Source organism: Gekko japonicus, unplaced genomic scaffold (genome assembly GCF_001447785.1).
Source record: "Gekko japonicus isolate JY-2015 unplaced genomic scaffold, Gekko_japonicus_V1.1 scaffold1, whole genome shotgun sequence".
NCBI lineage: Eukaryota > Metazoa > Chordata > Lepidosauria > Squamata > Gekkonidae > Gekko > Gekko japonicus.
Window position 1 is genome coordinate 2,948,149 of NW_015164181.1, and position 20,574 is coordinate 2,968,722.

General features: G+C 46.8%; 1 protein-coding gene across 1 annotated transcript in view; it reads right to left on the minus strand.

Annotated features, from left to right (window-relative positions):
• Positions 1–20,574, minus strand: part of SRRM3 (serine/arginine repetitive matrix 3) — a 69,616-nt gene that overhangs the window by 10,760 nt on the left and 38,282 nt on the right. The window contains exon 9 of the mRNA XM_015407981.1: positions 6,890–7,236. Coding sequence (XP_015263467.1) covers positions 6,890–7,236 — 347 coding nt within the window. The remainder of the gene's footprint in view (positions 1–6,889; positions 7,237–20,574) is intronic.

Here is a 20,574-nt window from a genome sequence, read left to right on the forward strand (position 1 = left end):
GGTTAATGAATACGGTTTTGACTTCCACCCACCTTGGCAGCCTGCTGGGAAAAAATGAATCTCCTTCAGTCTTGTTAAGCAAGCAGCCATTCTAGAACTGATAAGGATGACATGTGATAGATGCCTGCCTGCTTCCTCTTATCTCTCCCGACTCTTTGAAAAGTTCCTTGGGCAAAAAGAAAGAAAGAAAGAAATAGGGAGGAAAAAATTTACCAAGGTATTGGGGGAGTAAGGTTCCCCCCCCCCTGTTAGATGAAAGCAAGGCAAGGGGTTGAATATTCTTTCAGAGTCCTGTCTGGCCTGGTCCTATCTTGTTTGGACCATTGGTGCCACTGGTTTGGAGTTAGTAGTGGATATAGTGATGACCCTGTGCACAGGTGGCTTTAAAGGTGGGTTAGAGAGATTCACGGAGGAGTGGTCTGTCAATAACTACTAGCCATAGTGACTAATGAGAACCTCCATATTCAGAGGTTTCAGTGCTAGCAGGTAACAGCCGTAGAAGGCCTTAGCCTCCAAACAGAAGAGAGCAATGAGGGCCCCGGTCACACAGGAGGATTTGCCCCGCAAGAGGGACAGATCGGGGGCGCATCAAGCACACCGCAACATCTGGGAAGCATCACGCACCCATCCCCGATCCGTCCCTTCGGCCCGAAAATGCACATTTAAAAGGTACTAGCAACAGAGCACTACCTTCCGGATGATGTGCGGCAACTCCAGGCGTCTGGTCGGGGAAGCGCTGGTAGCCCGTCGCAGCCAGCGCCGTTCCCCATCCCACGCATGCGCACAACTGTGCTACTGCCGGTTTGCTGCACAACATTTGATCAGCTGCCAGAGCATAGAGCCGTGGGGGCACGTCAGATTGCACTCCCGCGGTTCTTTTTGCTCCGGCTCTAATTTGCCTCCTTTTGGCAGTGGATCATCCCGCTCGTTTGACCGGGATCAAGGATGATCAGGGGCCTGGGGACCAAGCCCTACGAGAAAAGTAGGGTTGCCAAGTCTGGCCCACAAGCCGGCGGTGGACTTACAAGGAGGCTCGAAGAGAGGGGAGGGAAGAAGCGTGACGTTCCTATGCCCCCTCCAGGTGACGTACACGTCAGGGATGTCAGTGACGTGCCTACATCACCCGAAAGTGACATACACATATTGGTGACATCGTGGGGGCTACACTCTGTTTTGGGGGCAAAACTCTATGGTTTGAAGCTAATTCTACCATAGAGTTTTGTCCAGAGTGTCACCAGATGTTAGGCACTTTTATGTAGTGGCCCATCACTTGTGGCCCCTCATGGATCACTGCCTTGTCGTGGCGAGGGGGCTTGCGCAGTTCAATGAAGCTGTGGGCTATGCCGTGAAGGGCCACCCAAGACGGACAGGCCACAGCAGAGAACTCAGACCAAGCGTGATCCACCTGGAGAAGGAAATGGCAACCCACTCCAGTATTTTTGCCAAGAAAACCCCATGGACAGTATCAAAAGGCTAAAAGATATGACGCCGGAAGATGAGCCCCTCAGGTCGGAAGGTGTCCAATATGCTACTGAGGAAGAGCAGAGGACAAGTACAAGTAACCCCAGAAAGAGTGAAGCGGCTGGGCCAAAGCCGAAAGGACGCTCAGTTGTGGATGTGTCTGATGGTGAAAGGAAAGTCCGATGCTGCAAAGAACAATACTGCATAGGAACCTGGAATGTAAGATCTATGAATCAAGGTAAGCTTGACGTGGTCAAAAATGAGATGGCAAGACTGAACATCGATATCCTAGGAATCAGTGAACTAAAGTGGACAGGAATGGGCGAATTTAACTCAGAAGACCATTATATCTACTACTGTGGCCAGGAATCTCGTAGAAAAAATGGTGTGGCCTTTATAGTCAACAAGAGAGTGCAAAAGGCAGTACTGGGATACAATCTCAAAAATGACAGAATGATTTCTGTCCGATTCCAAGGCAAACCATTCAACATCACAGTAATCCAAGTCTATGCCCCAACCACTGATGCAGAAGAGGCTGAAGTGGACCGGTTCTATGAAGACCTACAACACCTCCTAGAACTAACACCAAAAAATGATGTCCTCATCATCATAGGGGACTGGAATGCTAAAGTAGGAAGTCAAAAGGTAACTGGAATAACAGACAAGTTTGGCCTTGGAAAGCAAAATGAAGCAGGGCAAAGGTTAACAGAGTTTTGTCAAGAGAACACACTGGTCATAGCGAACACCCTTTTCCAACAACCTAAGAGGCGACTCTACACATGGACATCACCAGATGGGCAACACCGAAATCAGATTGACTATATAATTTGCAGTCAAAGATGGAGAAGCTCTATCCAGTCAGTAAAAACAAGACCTGGAGCTGACTGTGGTTCAGATCATGAGCTACTCATTGCAAAATTCAGACTTAAACTGAAGAAAATTGGGAAAACCACGAGGCCATTCAGGTTTGACCTAGATCGCATCCCTGATGAATATACAGTAGAGGTGAAGAATAGATTCAAGGGTCTGGATTTGATAGATAGAGTGCCTGAAGAACTATGGACAGAGGTTCGTGACATCGTACAGGAGGCAGCAATCACCACCATCCCAAAGAAAAAGAAATGTAAGAAAGCAAAGTGGCTTTCTGATGAGGCTTTACAAATAGCAGAGGAAAGAAGGAAAGCGAAAGGCAAAGGCGAAAAGGAAAGATTTACCCAACTGAACGCAGATTTCCAGAGAACAGCAAGGAGAGATAAGGAGGCCTTCCTGAATGAACAGTGCAAAGTAATAGAAGAAAACAATAGAATGGGAAGGACTAGAGATCTCTTCAAGAAAATTGGAGAAATCAAGGGAGCGTTCCATGCAAAGCTGGCCATGATAAAGGACAAAAACGGTAGGGACCTAACAGAAGCAGAAGAGATTAGGAAAAGATGGCAAGAATACACAGAAGAACTATACAAGAAAGACCTCGATGTCCTTGACAACCACGACGGTATAATCACTGACCTCGAGCCAGACATCCTGGAATGTGAAGTTAAATGGGCCTTAGAAAGCATTACTAACAACAAAGCTAGTGGAGGTGATGGTATTCCAGCTGAACTATTCAAAGTCTTAGAAGATGATGCTGTTAAAGTTCTGCACTCCATTTGCCAGCAAATTTGGATAACGCAACAGTGGCCACAGGATTGGAAAAGGTCAGTATACATTCCAATCCCAAAGAAGGGCAATGCCAAGGAATGTTCAAACTATCGCACAATTGCACTCATATCACACGCTAGCAAGGTCATGCTCAAGATCCTACAAGCTAGGCTTCAACAGTACGTGGATAGAGAACTACCAGAAGTACAAGCTGGGTTTCGAAGAGGTAGAGGAACGAGAGATCATATTGCCAACATTCGCTGGATTATGGAGAAAGCAAGAGAGTACCAGAAAAACATCTACTTCTGCTTCATTGACTATGCTAAAGCCTTTGACTGTGTGGATCACAACAAACTATGGCAGGTCCTTAAAGAGATGGGAGTACCAGACCACCTCACATGTCTCTTGAGAAACCTGTATAAGGGCCAAGAAGCGACAGTTAGAACCGGATATGGAACAACTGATTGGTTTAGCATAGGAAAAGGAGTACGACAAGGATGTATATTGTCACCTTGCTTATTTAATATATATGCAGAGTACATCATGCGAAATGCTGGCCTGGATGAATCACAAGCGGGAATTAAGATTGCTGGGGAAAAGATCAACAACCTCAGATATGCAGATGATACCACTCTAATGGCAGAAAGTGAAGAGGACCTCAAGAGCCTCTTGCTCAGGGTAAAAGAGGAGAACGCAAAAGTGGGATTGAAGTTCAACATCAAAAAAACTAAGATCATGGCATCCGGCCCCATCACTCCTTGGCAAATAGAAGGGGAAGTCGTGGATGTGGTGACAGACTTCACGTTCCTGGGATCCCAGATCACCGCAGACTGTGACAGCAGCCATGAAATTAAAAGACGCCTGCTCCTTGGGAGGAAAGCGATGGCGAACCTAAACAGCATGATAAAAAGTAGAGACATCTCCCTGCCAACAAAAGTCCGCATGGTCAAAGCGATGGTATTCCCAGTAGTCATGTATGGCTGCGAGAGTTGGACTATAAGGAAGGCCGAGCGCCGAAGAATAGATTCTTTTGAACTATGGTGCTGGAGAAGACTCTTGAGAGTCCCTTGGACTGCAAGAAGATCAAACCAGTCAATCCTAAAAGAAATCAACCCTGACAGTTCCCTGGAAGGCCAGATAATGAAACTGAAGCTCAAAGACTTTGGCCACCCAATGAGAAGGGAGCACTCACTGGAGAAGACCCTGATGCTGGGGAAGATTGAAGGTCAAAGAAGACGGGGACGGCAAAGGATGAGATGGTTGGACAGTGTCAGCGACGCAACGAACATGAAATTGAGCCAACTTCAGAGGACGGCGGAAGACAGGAGGGGCCTGGCGGGAGCTGGTCCATGGGGTCGCGAAGAGTCGGACTCGACTGTGCGACTGAACAACAACAACAAAACTGGAATCAGGGACCCCTTTTTTGCACCATCTTCTGTTTCCTTGTGTTTAATTTCCCCCCTTAAACTAATGCAGTGTTTAACCTTGTTTTGGTATCATTGGTGGATGACATGTTAATCACATTGAAAGGGTGGGGAATAGCCTACAGAAACCATCTAGCAGGGGGATGGAAGTGCTGGGAACATCTCTGCTACTGGAGTGAGATCAGGGATAAGCTTCCGTTCCTTCCCTGTGACGGATATGTTTTTTAAAAAATATTTATTTTTATTCAATATGTTGTAGTATATAATACAATATATAACATAACAGTATTAAGATCATAACAATAACAGTAACAATAATAATAACATCTCCTACACAGTATTATTATAGAGTAAGCTATTTAACTTAATGATCTTTTGTTATGTTTGATTTGTCGTTGAGAATAGGTTGTAGATCCTTTAATAATTGTCAGCAGTGCGCTTTTAGATCTGAATATATTTTGGTCATTATTAATATGTATTTGTAGTTTGGTTTTGACATTTTATAAGAATAACCATTTGCGATATGGAGGGTTTGAAGGGAGTAATTTGTGTGTTGACATGAAGTTTAATACTGGTGCCCATGTCTGAACGAATTTGGAGTAGACTATTATTGTCAGTTTGGTGTAGTGGTTAAGTGCGCAGACGCTAATGTAGGAAAACCGGGTTTAATTCCCCACTCCTCCACTCACAGCTGCTGGATGACCTTGGGCAAGCCATAGTTCTGTTAGAGCTGTTCTCTCAAGGACAGTTCTCTCAGAATTCTCTCAGCCCCACCTACGTCACAGGGTGTCTGTTGTGGGGAGGGGAAGGGAAAAGAGTTTGTAAGCTGCTGTGAGACTCTGAGTGAAGGGCGGGTTATAAATCCAATCTCCATCTCCTCCTCCTCCTCCTCCTCCTCCTCCTCTTCTTCTTCTTTGTGTTCTTTGAATCGAGCCTGAAACCTTTGCCATTACGAATTGGTCCCACCATTTTTCATACCATGCAGTGAGCGTTGGAGGTGTGGGAGATCTCCAGGATGATGCTATTGTTAATCTGGCTGTTGCTAACAGTATTGAGGTAAACTCTTTGGTATTATCTTTTATTGAGTTGCCCCATAGATTCAGAAGCATGATTTCTGGTTTGCAGAGAATTGATTGTGAGGCAATCTCATTGATCTGAGTTGATACTTCTTTCCAGAACTGTAGAATCCCTGGACAGCTCCACCAGCAGTGAAGGTAAGTACCGACTTGTCCACATTTTTTCCAGCATATTGGGTTATTGGTTTTGTTTATTTTGTATAGTTGAAGTGACAGATATGTAAGCCTGGATGCGGCCAGAAGTGCAAGCCTTCTTGCAAGAGCCAAAGGGTAAGACCCACGGGGATCTTGGCCCTTGGCTCTTAGCCCAACAGTCCTGAGTTTGCAACCATTCCCTCCTGCTACAGATATGTAAGCCTGGGTGTGTCCAGAAGTTCAAGCCTTTAGGAAAGAGCCAAAGGGTGAGACCCATAGCCCAGAGTGAGATGGGCCAGGGGGGAATCCAAGACTGGCTCAGGATGTTGCTGCATTCATTTTTACTGCTTGTTTAAATTATGTATTTTGGTGTTTATTTTACAAGATGCTTTGAGTCCCCTGTTGATGGTGGAAAGTGCCATCAAGTCACAGCTGACGTACGGCTACCCCTGGTAGAGTTTTCAAGGCAGGAGACGTTCAAAGGTGGTTTGCCATTGCTTGACTCCATGTTGCAACCCTGGAGGCCAATCCCTAGGAGGAAAGGCTGAGAAACTTGGGAATGTTTAGTCTGGAGAAAAGGAAGTTGAGAGGGGACATGATTGCTCTCTTTAAGTATTTGAAGGGCTGTCACTAAGAGGAGGGCAGGGAGCTGTTCCTGTTGGCAGCAGAGGAGAGGACTCACACTCATGGGTTTAAATTAAGGGCAGGAAGGCACCGGCTGGATCTTAGGGGAAACCTTTTTACTGTAAGAGCTGTGGAACAGTGGGATCAGCTGCCCAGGGAGGTGCTGGGCTCCCTGTCACTGGCAGCCTTTAAGGAGCGGCTGGACACACACTTTTCAGCAATGCTCTAGGCTGATCCTGCATTGAGCAGGGAGTTGGACTAGATGGCCTGTATGACCGTGTCCAGCTCTGTGATTCTATGATTCCATGATTCCTTGGAGGTCTCCCATCCAAATACTGGCCAGGGTCAACCCTGCTTCACTTCCGAGATCTGACGAGAAATATCATGTAGAAATACATCATATAACTAAAGAGCACAATCACGGGGACAAACCAATTGGGAACACCCACAAGACAAAAAGGCAAAATGGCATGGCTCATGAACAACAAGGGCATATTGGAACGTCCCCCGCCCTCACCCCTTGTTGCTTACGTCTTCAGGTGCACCCCATGGTTCTTTTCCACCCCGGCTGCCGCGTGGTATGGATGTGAGCTGGTGGAGCCCTCTGAGTCGCTGCTGTAGCCCGTTTGGCTGACAGAACGTGGGGAGTCCTTGGGGCCAGAGGCCTTTGCCCTGCCGCGCCCTTTGTGCTTAGGCATCGAAGCGGATCTGGAATGGCGCCTGTGAAGGTGCTTCTCTCCTCCCGAGCACCTCCCTGGTGACGCGGACTGCCGCGGGGTCTTGAGGCCATGCTTGCTCCCCCTGCCAGCTTTGGCATGAGGCGATGGCGCTTCGGTCTTGATGTGTACCCTGGGCGAAGGTGATACAGAATCCAGCCTCTGGGGGAAAGAACGACAGAAAAGGGGGAAGAGAAGGAAGGGGGAAAGAAAGAAAGAAGGAAAGGAGAATGTTTTTTTTAAAAACAAAAACAAAGAGAACCCCCCCTCCCTGCCCGGGAGGAAGCGGCAATTCACAACGGCAATGCACAATGGTTCAATAAGGCAGGCTACACAGAAACTACTCTGCACCTTGCTTCCCTGTTCACCCTCTCATTCTTACACAACGCAGCTCATGCAAATCTTTGGCATGCAAAACAGAAAAGAAAAAACAAAATGAAAGCAAAATGAAACAGGGAGAGAGAGTTCAAATATAGAACCTTGGGGGGAAAAATCGAAGGCTATGTTTAAAATCCCAAATGATATGGGGGGTGGGGGGAACAGAAAGAGAAAGGGGAAAGGAGATATTGGTGGATGGGGCAATATTATGGGATGGATCTGAAGCAGGGCATGTGGGCTTGGGTCAAGAGGGTCTCCTTTTTTTGGTTAGCCAATCAAGGAGGCAAAGAAAGGAGAGAATTATGGGGGAAAGTGATGTGGATAATGGCAGGGGGGGGATAAGGGTTGGGGTGGGAAGGGAAATCAAATTAGAAAGCAAAAGAAAACTCCACAAATATCATAATTACTGAAACCAAAGAAAAGGAAAAAAAATGTTTCTGGACTCTTTCCTGGGTTTCCAACGTCTTAGCTTTGTGCAGAGTCTCCATCAACGCTCTAATCTCTTTCTCTTTTTTTTTCCTCTTTCAATTCATCTTATATTCTGTTTTGTTAAATTTCCACTTTTTTTTTTTTTAAGTCCCTCTTGGTTAACATCCACTTACCAAGAAAGTGGCATTTCCTCCTTTAGTAGGTAAGGTATGAAGAGAAGGGAAAAGCGGGCAATATAAGTGCATCATTAGATTGACAAAAATGCAAGAGAGAGAGAGAAGAGAGAGACAGAGAGAAAGAGAGAGAAGAGAGAAATAAAAAAAGAACCAAAACCACCCTTTCCTCCTACGGCCTGCCAATGAGCAATCGGGTTTGCGAAAGGGCAGCCCCTCCACCTCTTCTCGTCAGGAAGAGCTAGAGGATCGGAATACCTTTGGATTGCTCAGAAATCCATCTCTGTGCCTTGGCTTTACCCCTCCCCACCAGAAAGCAATCACTTGGAAGAATTTCACAAAGCACGTCAGCCTGGAAATTGTAAGATTTATAGGCTGCAGTAGCCCGATGGAGCCAACCCTCCACTAATTATTATTATTACTGTTATATATTTTTGGCTGGTCCAACCAATACAGCTCTGTTTCCATCCAGGATCAGGGACTGATAAACCAGATTTGCCAGGATCCGCCCACCACCTGATTTCATGAGGCTCCACTCATATATTGCCAGTTGCGCCTCTGCCCCCACCCATCTTGCAGGTTTCAACTCATCTCCAGTACGAACCCATCCGATTCCTTCATATGTGAGACCCACCCTTGGTCCTCTTTGTCTTCCCTTTGTTCCCTGTCACCTTTGAGAGGACCGCTCCTATTTCAAACATTGGCAACTCCCTAGGAATAAACTGGAAGGACGGGTAATACCATTCCTGTTCCATTCTCCTCTTTCAGTTCCCTTGTGGGGGAAAAATCCCAGAATCTGCTGAACAGGGGGGGGACCCCTTACAAGCAGCAGGAAAAGCCCACAATGGATTAGAATAACACTGAACTTTTGTTATGGGAAAGTGATTGATAGGAATCCTGCCCTGGCTCAGATTCCAAGTGCCTTACTAGGAAGGAATTTCAGAGATGCTTTTAAGATGCTTTAAAAAATCTATGCTACAGATCTATAACTGACAGCAATTATCTGGCTGTCTTCAAAGAATCCCAGGAATGACCGTTCGGGGAGAATTCTCTGTTGGAGAGTCCTAGTTCTCTCAAAGAACTACAATTCCCATAATCCCCAGGGAAGAAGAAATGGCTGTTAAACCAATTTCATTCTGCGGTATGGATAGGGTTGCCAAGTGGACTTACCCCTCGCGGCGGGGGAGCCTTGCCGCGGTCCGGGAGTTGTTGCTGGACGCGCGCGCGCGCACGCCAGCAGCACGTCACCAGAAGTGACATGCGACGTTGGGGGCGTGGCCGAGCTTGTCGGGGGGAAAACCATATGGTTTCCCCCCCGATAAGCTCGGCCAAGCCCCCAACGTCAGCAACGTGGCTGCGTCACCTCTGGTGACGCAGCTTCAGTGGCAGGGTTCCCCCCGGGGCCCAATTCCGCCGTGGTGGAAATTGGGCCTCCGAAGCGGGGGATTCCCTGCCCCCCGGGCCCATTTGGCAACCCTAGGTATGGATTTGCCCGCAGGGCATCCAAGACATGGCTTCTCAGCTGGGTACTGTGGTCTGGGAGTTATCCGAAGCAGTGTTGCCAACTGTCAGCCTGGAGATCTTACTTGTCATGTTTATGAAAAGGTTCTGAAGCATCCAGGAAAGATGGAACAACTGTAACCAGTGTCCCCTCTAAGCTGGGTTCGTGTGAGCTAGCTCACCGTTTTTTAGCCTCCGGCTCACACATTTTTGTTTTCGCTCAGGAAGGATGGCTCCAGAGCAAAATAATTTATGCAGTAGCTAAATCTCTAGCTCACAACTTTAATGCCAGGAGCTCACAAAGTAGAATTTTTGCTCACAAGACTCCACAGCTTAGAGAGAACATTGACTATGACCCTAGATTTTCCTTCCATGATGGACCCCCTTCTCCCATTTTCTTTCCTCTGCTTGCTGTAGGATGAAACCAAAGGATCTCCTTGCTACAGCCAGTCGAAAATAAAGATGGGAAAATGAGGCACATCCAATCAGATCATTGGAGGCATGACATGATATGACAGAATATTAGGGTAGGGCACAGGTTTTATTGTTATGTACAAGCTACATTGGTTAAGATAGGGCTTACTCAGCACTTCAAAAGAAGGGGTCTGATTAAAAATGAAGTTATACAACCCAAATTCAGCTCTTGGATTGCCATCCAATCTTCACACCTGTTCCTGAATCCGATCGGAACCATCCTACTTTCCCTTAACCACTGCCTTCCATTGTCTTGTCATGGTGGACATCTTGAGGAGATATAATGAGAAAGCAAGCACTGTTAAAATGGCTGCCATGTGTAAATAGAAGAGGAATATCCATTTTGGCGTGGCAGCTAGGGCTGCCAAGTGGGGGCGGGTGGTGGGTAAACCCCTGCTTCGGAGGCCTGATTTCCGCTGCCGTGGATTTGGGCCCCGGGGGGAACTCCCCCCCCCGAAGCACAGCGTGGCTGCATCACCGAAGGTGACGCAACCACGTCAATCACGTGGTCCCGATCGTTGGAGGGAAAACTCTATGGTTTTTCCTCCGATGATCTGGGCCACGCCTTCAACGTGATCAACGTCGCGCGTCACTTCCGGTGACGTGCTGGCGGCACGCGTGTGCATCGAGGACCGGCTCTCGGAGCCCAGCGAGGCTCCCCCGCCGGTAAGAAAATTGGACTTGGCAACCCTAGTGGCAGCCACTTTGACAACCGAAAATTTACATGCCAAAGATGGTAGGGAGAGGGTCTGCTGGCAACAGGAACGGGTACTAGTTTGTGGGTATGGACATGACCTCATTTTTTGGTGTTTGGATATCTGAGTACTCAAATGCGAATTGACCCAGGTACAGATTTCAATGCTCACTTACATATAAAGCCTGGCCTTGTGGCAATAAATGAATGGACACCACATTCTCATAAACAGGTGGTAAATGGTTTGTACCACTTGAGACTGCAGGTGGGAGCATAAGCGAAAGCTCTTAAAACCTCTACACAAAGACAATGTATGTGTCACGGGGAAGTTTCCTAACTAGACTTCTTAAAACGCAGTCCAGGACTTTATGGTCCAGACACACAGGTTTAGCTTTTGAGGAATAAGGTTCGGCATCTCCCTTCAAACTAGCTTATTTTGTCTGACTTTTTGAAGGTTTAATATTTTCACATTTTGCTGTTCAAGGGATACGGAAAGATATGGCCTTATGTTGCGTCTAAAGGACATGATGTGCAACAGCGTGTTTTAAAATTCCATTTATTTCTGCCTTGTACCTGAGGCATATCTCCTGTCTTTCATTCTTGTCAGTGGCTTGTCAAATCCAACCCCCATCAGTAGGCTTCCCAAGTCCCCCCGGGGGGCGGGGAAACCCCCGCCCCAGAGGCTCGTTCCCCGGTGCTGCCGGATTGGGCCCGGGGGGAACTCCTCCCCGACACACGCGTCACCTGGAAGTGACGCGGCCACGCCGGGCACGCTGGGGGCGGGGCCATGGCCATCCGAGGGAAAACTCTATGGTTTTCCTTTGTATGGCCATGGCCCCGCCCCCAGCGTGCCTGGCGTCGTCCAATCACTTCCGGGTGACATGCATGCGTTGCGTGCGCGCACCAGATGCCGGTCGGGAGCCCCCCACTCCTGGCGAAGATCAACTTGGCAACCCTACCCATCAGAAAAATTAAGATTTTTTAAAATTAACATTGCTAAAGTCCCTGTACTTTCAATATACCAAATTAGGAATGTTTCACAAATCTGGCCTAAAAACACATACATTTTGAATGTTGCAAGCAAACTCACAGTTGGAGAACCTCTTTAAAACATTCTCCCCCATATACTTAAAATTTCCTTTGGATCCAAACTGTATTTATGTCTTCTTGTTGTGCTACATGGTCTATGGTCTGCCTCCAAAGCCACACTATAACTGCTACCACCTTTGACCAAAACACCTCCTAGCCCTCACCCTAAAAGCTTCTCCAAATTCCATAATCAGTATGAATTCTTAAAGTAAATGTAAAGGTTTCCCTTGCTTGAAAGCCAGTCGAATCTGACTCTAGGTGTTGGTGCTCATCTCCGTTTCCAAGCCGAAGAGCCAGCACTGTCCGAAGGTGTTCCCATGGTCATGTGGCCAGCATGACTATACACTAAGGCGCATGAAACATTGTTACCTTCCCACCGAAGCGGTACCTATTTATCTACTTGCAATTTTTTGCTTTTGAACTGCTAGGCTGGCAGGAGCTGGGGCCAGAGATGGGAGCTCACTCCGTCATGGGGTGCTAGGGTCCCGAACTGCTGAACTACAGACCTTCCAGTCTGCAGCTCAGTGTCTTAACCTCTGAGCCACTGCGGCCACATGTGAATTCTTACATGGTAACAAAAGGTAGGTAAAATCAATCCATACTGCAGGATCTAGGCAAGCTTCGGTAATTATCCTAATCTGCATTTCGTCTTAGGTCATGGAATTCCAGTCCAAATATATATCCAAAAAAACCATTAATAGTATTTTTCTATCTTTTTTTGGTATTTTTTTCATATGTGTGCGTGCGTGTACCTGGAAGTCATAGCAACCTCTGGTGACTGACTGTGTATGCAACTGGAAGTCATGGTGACCTCTGAGGACTGACCCCTACTGGGGGCCTAGATGATATTCAGAGAGGTGGCTGAATAAAGCCTGCCTCTGTCCTCCTGACATGGTATTCCAAGGAAGTCTCCCATCCAAGTACTAACCATAGTCAACCCTGCTTAGCTTCCAAGATCGGATGAGATCAGGCTTGCCTGGGCTATCCAGGTCAGGACAAAAGTACTTTTCTGATAGATGCAGGCAGAGGTCATTTCGGGGGGGGAACGCGGGGGATCGCAGTTCCCCCGGGTGAGGTGCAGGGGGGCGGGGCACATGACGAAGCCCCGCCCCTGCTTCCGGCCGCCCCGCTTCCAGCCCTCATTCAGCCAGGAGGAGGCAGGAGAAGAGGGAGGGTAAGTTGCTTCCTCCCTGCCTCTCCCCACCCCTGCCTGCCTGGGACCAGGGAGGGCCTTGGCGGGGCTTCCTCGCACTCCCGCTGGCCTTGCAGGTCCACCGCCGGGCCCCTAATGTCAGGGGGTGTGGCATATGCTAATGAGTTATGCTAATGAGTTCCCCTAGCTCTTTTTCTACGAAATGACCTCTGGATGCAGGTATTCTAAGTGGTAGTCAGGATTCTCAGAAAACCAGTGTCCAGGTCCCAAATATTTCAGAAAATATTCAGAAATTATTCAGGATTGTCATTTTAAGGACTACCAGTTTTGTTTCAGGTGCACATCCCTAATTCCAAGTTAGCCAGTCTTGTTTCAAAAGTGGTACTGATGCCTTTGGAAATCCGCCATTGTTCTGCTTTTAAAAAAAATTCTGAAAATGGCATGGAGCACTATGCATGCATTATGCACATGCATTGGTCACAGCATTTGGGTCTTTTCATTCACCTGCATCTTTGCTCTTCCCCTGACCAGTATTAAATACTCACTCATAAAAGGCTGCAAAAAAAAGCTATCTGGAAGTTATTGTGAGCATGATTGTAAAAAGATTTATTATGTATGGTGTTTTACCCACAGATGTCAGTAAAACATTGCACAAGAAGAATCTTGAGGCAACTGTATGAGTGATCATGTCACAGATGATGTTTTTGCAGTGTTTTATCCATTTGCAGGTGCACTTTGGTAATAGGAGGGGGGAAGAAAAGATGCCAATAAAGTGAAGGAATAGAAAACGGGCGCAAACTCCAAACAATCCACTTCCAGATTCAATTTTAGAAATTCTCCTTGTTTAAACCAGAGCTAAGAATGCATGGGCCATAACTCACAAAAAAAATCCAGAACAATTAACAAATAAAATGGGGAAAATTCACTCAACAGTGGTCACATTTCCTGCAAAACTGATAACAGAATTAGATTCAAAGGTTTGACAAGGTGATAATTGGACAGTGCTCTGAGAATCTCAGCTTCCACTTTCAAAAAATTCTAGTTCTCATGGTGAAGAAGTTGGCTTGACAGAGTATTGACCTTGCATGCTAAAATGTTCAAATGCTGAATGTAGCTAAGAATGATTCACAATGGTCATGGGGAGAAGGAAAGTCTTCAACGTCAAGTTCAGCCCTCCACATGACCAGGAGAAATATGGTAGTGCAAGTCTATTAAATTGTACTTCGCATAATAGATGACTGTCTTAGAATCCAGATGTGATCAGCATAGAACTATCCATGTATTGCTGAAGAGTCTAGACAAAGATGGGCACAAACTGGCTCACAAATGTAAGTTCGTGACGAATTTTGGCCAGTTTGTGGTTCAACTGAAGAACAGCCATGAACTTCCACAAATTGTAAGGCAGTTTGTGACAGTTTGTAAAGAGTAGAAAGCAGGGGTTTAAATGGCTGTGAGCCACTTAACCCCCTGCTTTCTGCTCCCTGCGAAAAGCGGCAGGGAGAACAAAGCAGGGGTCATGAATCACTATGAACTGGTTTGGTTCACGAACCAACCTCCCGGTTTGTATTGATTCATGGTTCAGTTTGTGGTTCAGCTACGAACCATGAACTGAAACGAACACCAAAAATGTAGTTTGTGCCCATCCCATGCACAAAACACAGAGCATTGGTATGGTCTCTTCTCATCATTTGCTGCCTCCTATTTGAGATGCTGGCTAATTTTTTTCCGGGGGGGGGAGCTTAATTTCCTTCCTCCATATTTTACCATATTTTACCATATATGCATATAACTGAAAACATCCAACATTAGCTATCAGCCAAACTAGTGTACTGAACTACACACCTTCTAACATTTTACAGATGAAAACAGGGATACCTGTTAAAAATTGCTGTCCACTATATTAATTCTTTTTATTTGAAAAAACAAAATAGCTCACAAAATGTTTACTCTCACAATACATTGTGTGCCAAATGACAGGCTGCACACTACAATTTCCCTTAGCATTCAGGCATGCACATTTAAATACATACCTGTGCACTAGAACAAAGATGCCTTTCTCCTCCCCCCTCCTGCCATTTGGAGATTTTATTTTTAGAGGCACCGGGGTGGGTGGGTGGGTGGGGGAAACATGAAGATTCCCAAAATGGTAACACTACTGCATGTGTGTAAGGTAAAGGTTTTGCTTGCTCGGAAAGCCAGTCGAATCCGACTCTAGGGATGCGGTGCTCATCTCCGTTTCCAAGCTGAAGAGCCAGCGCTGTCCAAATACATTTCTGTGATCATGTGGCTGGCATGACTAGACGCCAAGGTGCACGGAACGCTGTTACATTCCCACCGAAGCGGTACCTATTTATCTACTTGAAATTTCTTGCTTTCGAACTGCTAGGTTGGCAGGAGCTGGGACCAAAGATGGGAGCTCACTCCGTCATGCGGCACTCGGGTCTCGAACTGCTGAACTACCAACCTTTCCAGTCTGCAGTTCAGCGTCTTAACCACTTGAGCCACCACAGCCACTAACTTAAAAAAGGCATTCCTTTATCCCCAGATCTCCCACTATTACAGAATCTTCTCAGACCACATATCAGAACAGTGCAACTCTTGCTGGTAAAGAGAGAGAGTTGGAACATATGGAACTGGAGTATTAGGGATGGACTGGGATAGCTCTAGGAGCCTGCCTGGGCAAGAAACAAAGAGCATCACTGCCTTCTCTGGTCTCCTCCCCAGCTTTTCTTTCTCTCCCATAAGCCCAACAAAGTACAAATCACTTGAATTCCCATTAATGGCACAATGAAATCTGGACTGCTGAAATCTCAAGTAAGGTTGCCACCTCTAGCCTGGAAATCCCTGGAGATTTGGGGGGGGGGTGATGCTTGGGGAAGGTGGAATTTGCGGAGGGGAATGAGCTCAGTGGGGGTGTGAGGCCATATCACCCGCCCTCCAAAGCTGCTGTCTCCTCCAGGGGCTATGAAGCCTGGAGGCCAGTCGTGATTCTGGGGGAATTTCAGGCTCCACCTGGAGGTTGAGAATCGTAATCTCAATACTGCCTTCAAATGCCAACAGCTGCAAAACAAACGGATTGGCCTGCTGCCTTCTGGTTTAGGGTCAAGCCACAGTTTGGTCAACGGACACTGATCAGAGGCAGGATCAAGTCCAGCTGGACAATTGGTGACCCATCAGCAAAAGCACAAGGGGGTTCTGGCTAGGCATAGTGAGTGGTCCAATTTACCCATCCAAAGCATTCCCGACTACATCTGAAGAGAGTTAGCAAGCCTTCCAGAGTATGCATATACCTACCGGCAAGACACCCTATGGAGGCTTCAGCATGAATAAAAAACAAAAGGAAATCAGTATCTTGGTCTACATTATTCACATTTCCACCACCAAAACTACCTTGCAGCATTATTGTCACGGTTTTCGGAACTGGCCCTCTTAGCTAGTGAGGAGGCATGGAGAAAAGGGCCCAGTTCATGCCAGGAGGGGCACGGGGTGCAAAGGGGTTTGAACTTGGTGTCTTCCACATGCAAAGCATGCACTGGACCCTCTTCTAGACTGTCACGGCCCCCAAGGATGCTTCTCTGGAGGAAACACAACTGATGGGTTTTGTTGATGCTCTAGGTCAAAGGTCAAAGCAATCTACACAATGGTGTTCCTGTTTATAACTGGGGGGAACCAGATTCGTTACCTGCCTATTGGGCCAGATGTTTGGTAATTCAACAGTGTTCCCCATAGATTCATAACACTACCCCCTGGGGCTCAATCTTGACTTCTCAGCAGCCCTCCGGGGGTCCTTACCTGCCCCCCCACTTCTGGGAAGTCAAATTTCAATCTTTACATTTCCCAAACTGTCTTTTTTTTTTGGTATTGTGTGTGTGTGTGTGTGTGCTTGCCAGCCTGGATGTCATGGTGACTTCTGGCAATCCCTAGTAGGGCTAGGACATTTCAGAGAGGTGGCTTTTGATAGTACCTGCCTCTGCGTCCAGGCCCTGGTATTCCTTGGAGGTCACCCTTCCAAATACTTGCCAGGGTGGGCCCACTTAGCTTCCGAGATCTGACAAGAACAGGCTTGCCTGAGCTATCCAGGTCCGGGTCCTGAACTGTTATTTTGAGAGGTCATTTATCATTTGGTCCTGTAGTACTGATGTCAGCATTGGAGGGTCATGTATTTTTATATATTTACAAATAAAAGATTTCTTAACAAAAAACGTAGTGTGGAGTGGGCTGGGCAGCAATGACAGCCCACCCATGCTGGGAGAACCATGGGGAAGTGCATCGTGGGTTTCCATGCCATGCCATGGTTTCCATGGTGCCCGGTGACCTTAGGCCCATTGGGCACAGGCAGATACACTCAAGGCCCCTATCACCTGCATGTGTGAGCTAGACCTTCTTGATTAGTGACTTCTCCCTCTGATAAGAGGTAGGAAGTGGTGATCATGGCAGAGGGGGTTCATCCTCTTGTGGGAGCTCATGGAGGCTCAGGTCTGCTCCCCCCCCTCGCCCCGTGATAATGCATGTTGAGAAGGGAACGTGAAGCTCCCCTCCCCCGACTTAATGCTGAGGCCCCCCCACATCCCATCCAGCCCAGGTCCCCCAACTTCCAATTTTTTATTTTATTTGTGACGCTCCCTTGGGGGGTGTGTGGGGTGGTGCCCCCCGACTTATTTAAAGGCCCCCTGAATTAAAAAATCTTGGCTGTGGGCCTGATCTATCGTCATCTACCTCTCTTTGCTTCCTTTTTGGAATATGAACATTTCACCTGGATTCTAAATGGGTGCAAAACTTCTAGACCTCAGAAGTTACCAGTGATCCAAGGACCTCTGTTCAGCTTCAACTGTAGGCAGGGGTCATTTCGTAGAAAAAGAGGTGCAGGAGCTCATTAGCATAACTCATTAGCATAACTTATTTGCATACGCCACACCCCCGAACATCACCAGAAGTGTGCCAGAAAGCAACACCCACCACTCAGGCTCCACTGGACTGTTTTGGATTGCTAGCTATTGGGTGGGGGGGGGGGGGAGGGGCTATCTGTCCGCAGAGGAGGGAGAGCTTGTACCTGAATAAAACTTGGTCTTAAAGGTCCCGCTGGACTGTTTTGGACCAGGGGGCGGGGGGGCTCTGCAACTTAGGTGGCTGCTTCTTGCTCTGACTCAGGGCTGCTGGGAGCAGGGGGTGGGGCTTGTTGCATGTGCCCGCCCCCTGGGCTCTTTACTGGCGGAGCTCTGCTCCTGTGCGCTCCTGCAGGAAATGACCCCTGACTGTAGGACTGAGATTCCGCCCCCCTGCTTTGACTGGCTATGGGGTATGTACCTTATTTTATGTATTTATTTTATTTATGTCTTCGATTTCTACCCTGCTCCAACCCCGAAGGGTCTCTGAGCGGCTTACAAGTTCCAAATTTATCCCTAGCTAAGGCCACATGTCTACGGGGTTGGGGCTGCCTACCGGCACCCAGGTGGCAGGGCTCGCTGTTATGTTGAAGCTTGTGATCAACTTCTTGTTCTGAAGCAGCTGGTCAACTGTTTCAGTTGCAGCCACTAACTCACTCCTGAGCGTGAACTGTGACAAAGGCAAATGATAAGGAGCAGCCAAGGAAGGAAGCTGCCCAATCCAACATTCTTGTTCACAGTGTCAGGGAGGGAGGGGATTAAGACCTCCTTTTCTCTGTGTTGTGGCCTACAGGAGACAACGTGGCAGACGTGCAGGATAAAGACTGGGGACTGTGCTGGAAGTTGGACTGAATCATAGATGGCTCTTATTGGAAGACAGTGTGTTCAAATGGACACCATTGGTGGAGAAGTTATATAGAGATGGCCATCAGCCTCCATTGGATTTTGGAGTGGTTGATGGGGCAGTTCTCCTCATCTGAATTTCCCCCCAAAATGCTGGAGTTCTGAATTAACCTGGCCTTGTTTCTGAAAAGGAACTAGGAGTTCTTTATTGTTAGGTGTTTTCTCTTTCCAAGTATTGAATAGAGCACCTGGCATGCGCAGTGCTAACAACATGGAGGAGGGTGCCGCCTCACCCCCCAGAAGGCTGATGAGATAGAGGGCTTTGGGCTGGCGGGAAGCTTTGATGTGTTTGTTTTTCATAGCAGTTGTCTTATGACACACAAGTTGGAAAACCTGCTTGATCCTCTTTTCATTTCCCTTTAAATTTCTCCAGAAGCCTGGATAACATCCCCCAACTTAGCTGCAAATATCTTACTGGAGGTGAAGCAGACTATTAATTTGATTTGTGAATCTAGTGAAGGCTGCGATCAGGTACATGCTTACTTGAGAGCAGGGCTATTTTTGGGCAGGAACGCACAGGAACGGAGTTCCGGCTGGCTCCTGAGTTGGCCACGCCCAGCAGGAACTCATTAGCATAATAGGCCACACCTAACGGCAGACACTCATTAGGATTGGCTACATTAGGGGTGTGTGGCCTAACATGCAAAGAAGTTCCTGCTACAAAAAAGCCCAGGGTTTTGACAACAAAGTAAACAGAATAAGAAGCAAAAGGTGGGTGTGGTTTGATGACCACACTTCTGGTAACATGTGGGGTGTGGCCTAATATGCTAATGAGTTGTGCTGTCAGGGGTGTGGCCTAATATGCTAATGTGTTTCTGCTGTTGGGTGTGGCCTAATATGCTAATGAGTTCATGCTGGGCTTTTTCTACAAAAAAAGCCCTGCTTGGGAGTAAGCTCCACTGAGTGCAATGGGATTTGCTTCTGAGTAAGCATGCACTGGACGGCCCTGCAAACCTCTTTTTACTTCTCTTGAAATTCCTTGGAGGCTTGGCCTAAACAATGGAGTCCCCAACACATATTGGATTTTGTTTACAATAATAAATTCAATTACAGCTCAAACTGGAACCATTTTTTTCATGTTCCCTGCAAATCTTGCAGCCACCAAACAAAAGAGGGAGATTTTAAAAAAACCAACAAATTATCCCTTCATTAAATTATTCTATGACAGTGATAATTAAGTTGGCCTGTTATGTCATCTGACTATGTTAAAAAAATAATAATCATAATAAAAACCACACAGAGGAAATCAAATCAGCGGGACATAATTGTACCATTTATGGAAACATAACACGAAAAATCGAAGAGCTGAAAACACACAGAAATGCATTCTAACAACAGAACAAGGAAAAAAATTGGGAAGGGAAAAAAAATCAATTTACATGGGAGGGGGGAGAAAAGAAAGAGAAAAGCATGACTTTGTAGCTAACTGTAAAAAAAAAATTACAATAAAAATTGTACAGAGCCACCAAAAAGAGACAAGCGTAAAGAAGGAGGGAGAGAGAGAGAAAGAGAGAGAGAGAGAGGGAGAGAGAGAGGTAGAAAGATAGAAAAAACATTTAATCAAACTACTGTGCTTTTCAACAGGCTGATCTGCAGAAGTGAACGTGCGGAGGGAGACAAATACCTACCTTTGGATTGGTCAGGAATGCAATAATAAAAAAAGAAAACATTTGGAGGGCAGAATGGGAAAAAGACAATGACTCTTTAGTAATGTGCTTCAGACCTCTTTGCTAACAAAACTTTGCTGTTGAATTTTTTTTGTTTGTTTCAATTCAGTTTTGCCTTGGTCATATTAGGCAAATCATTTTAATATTTTTTTTTAAA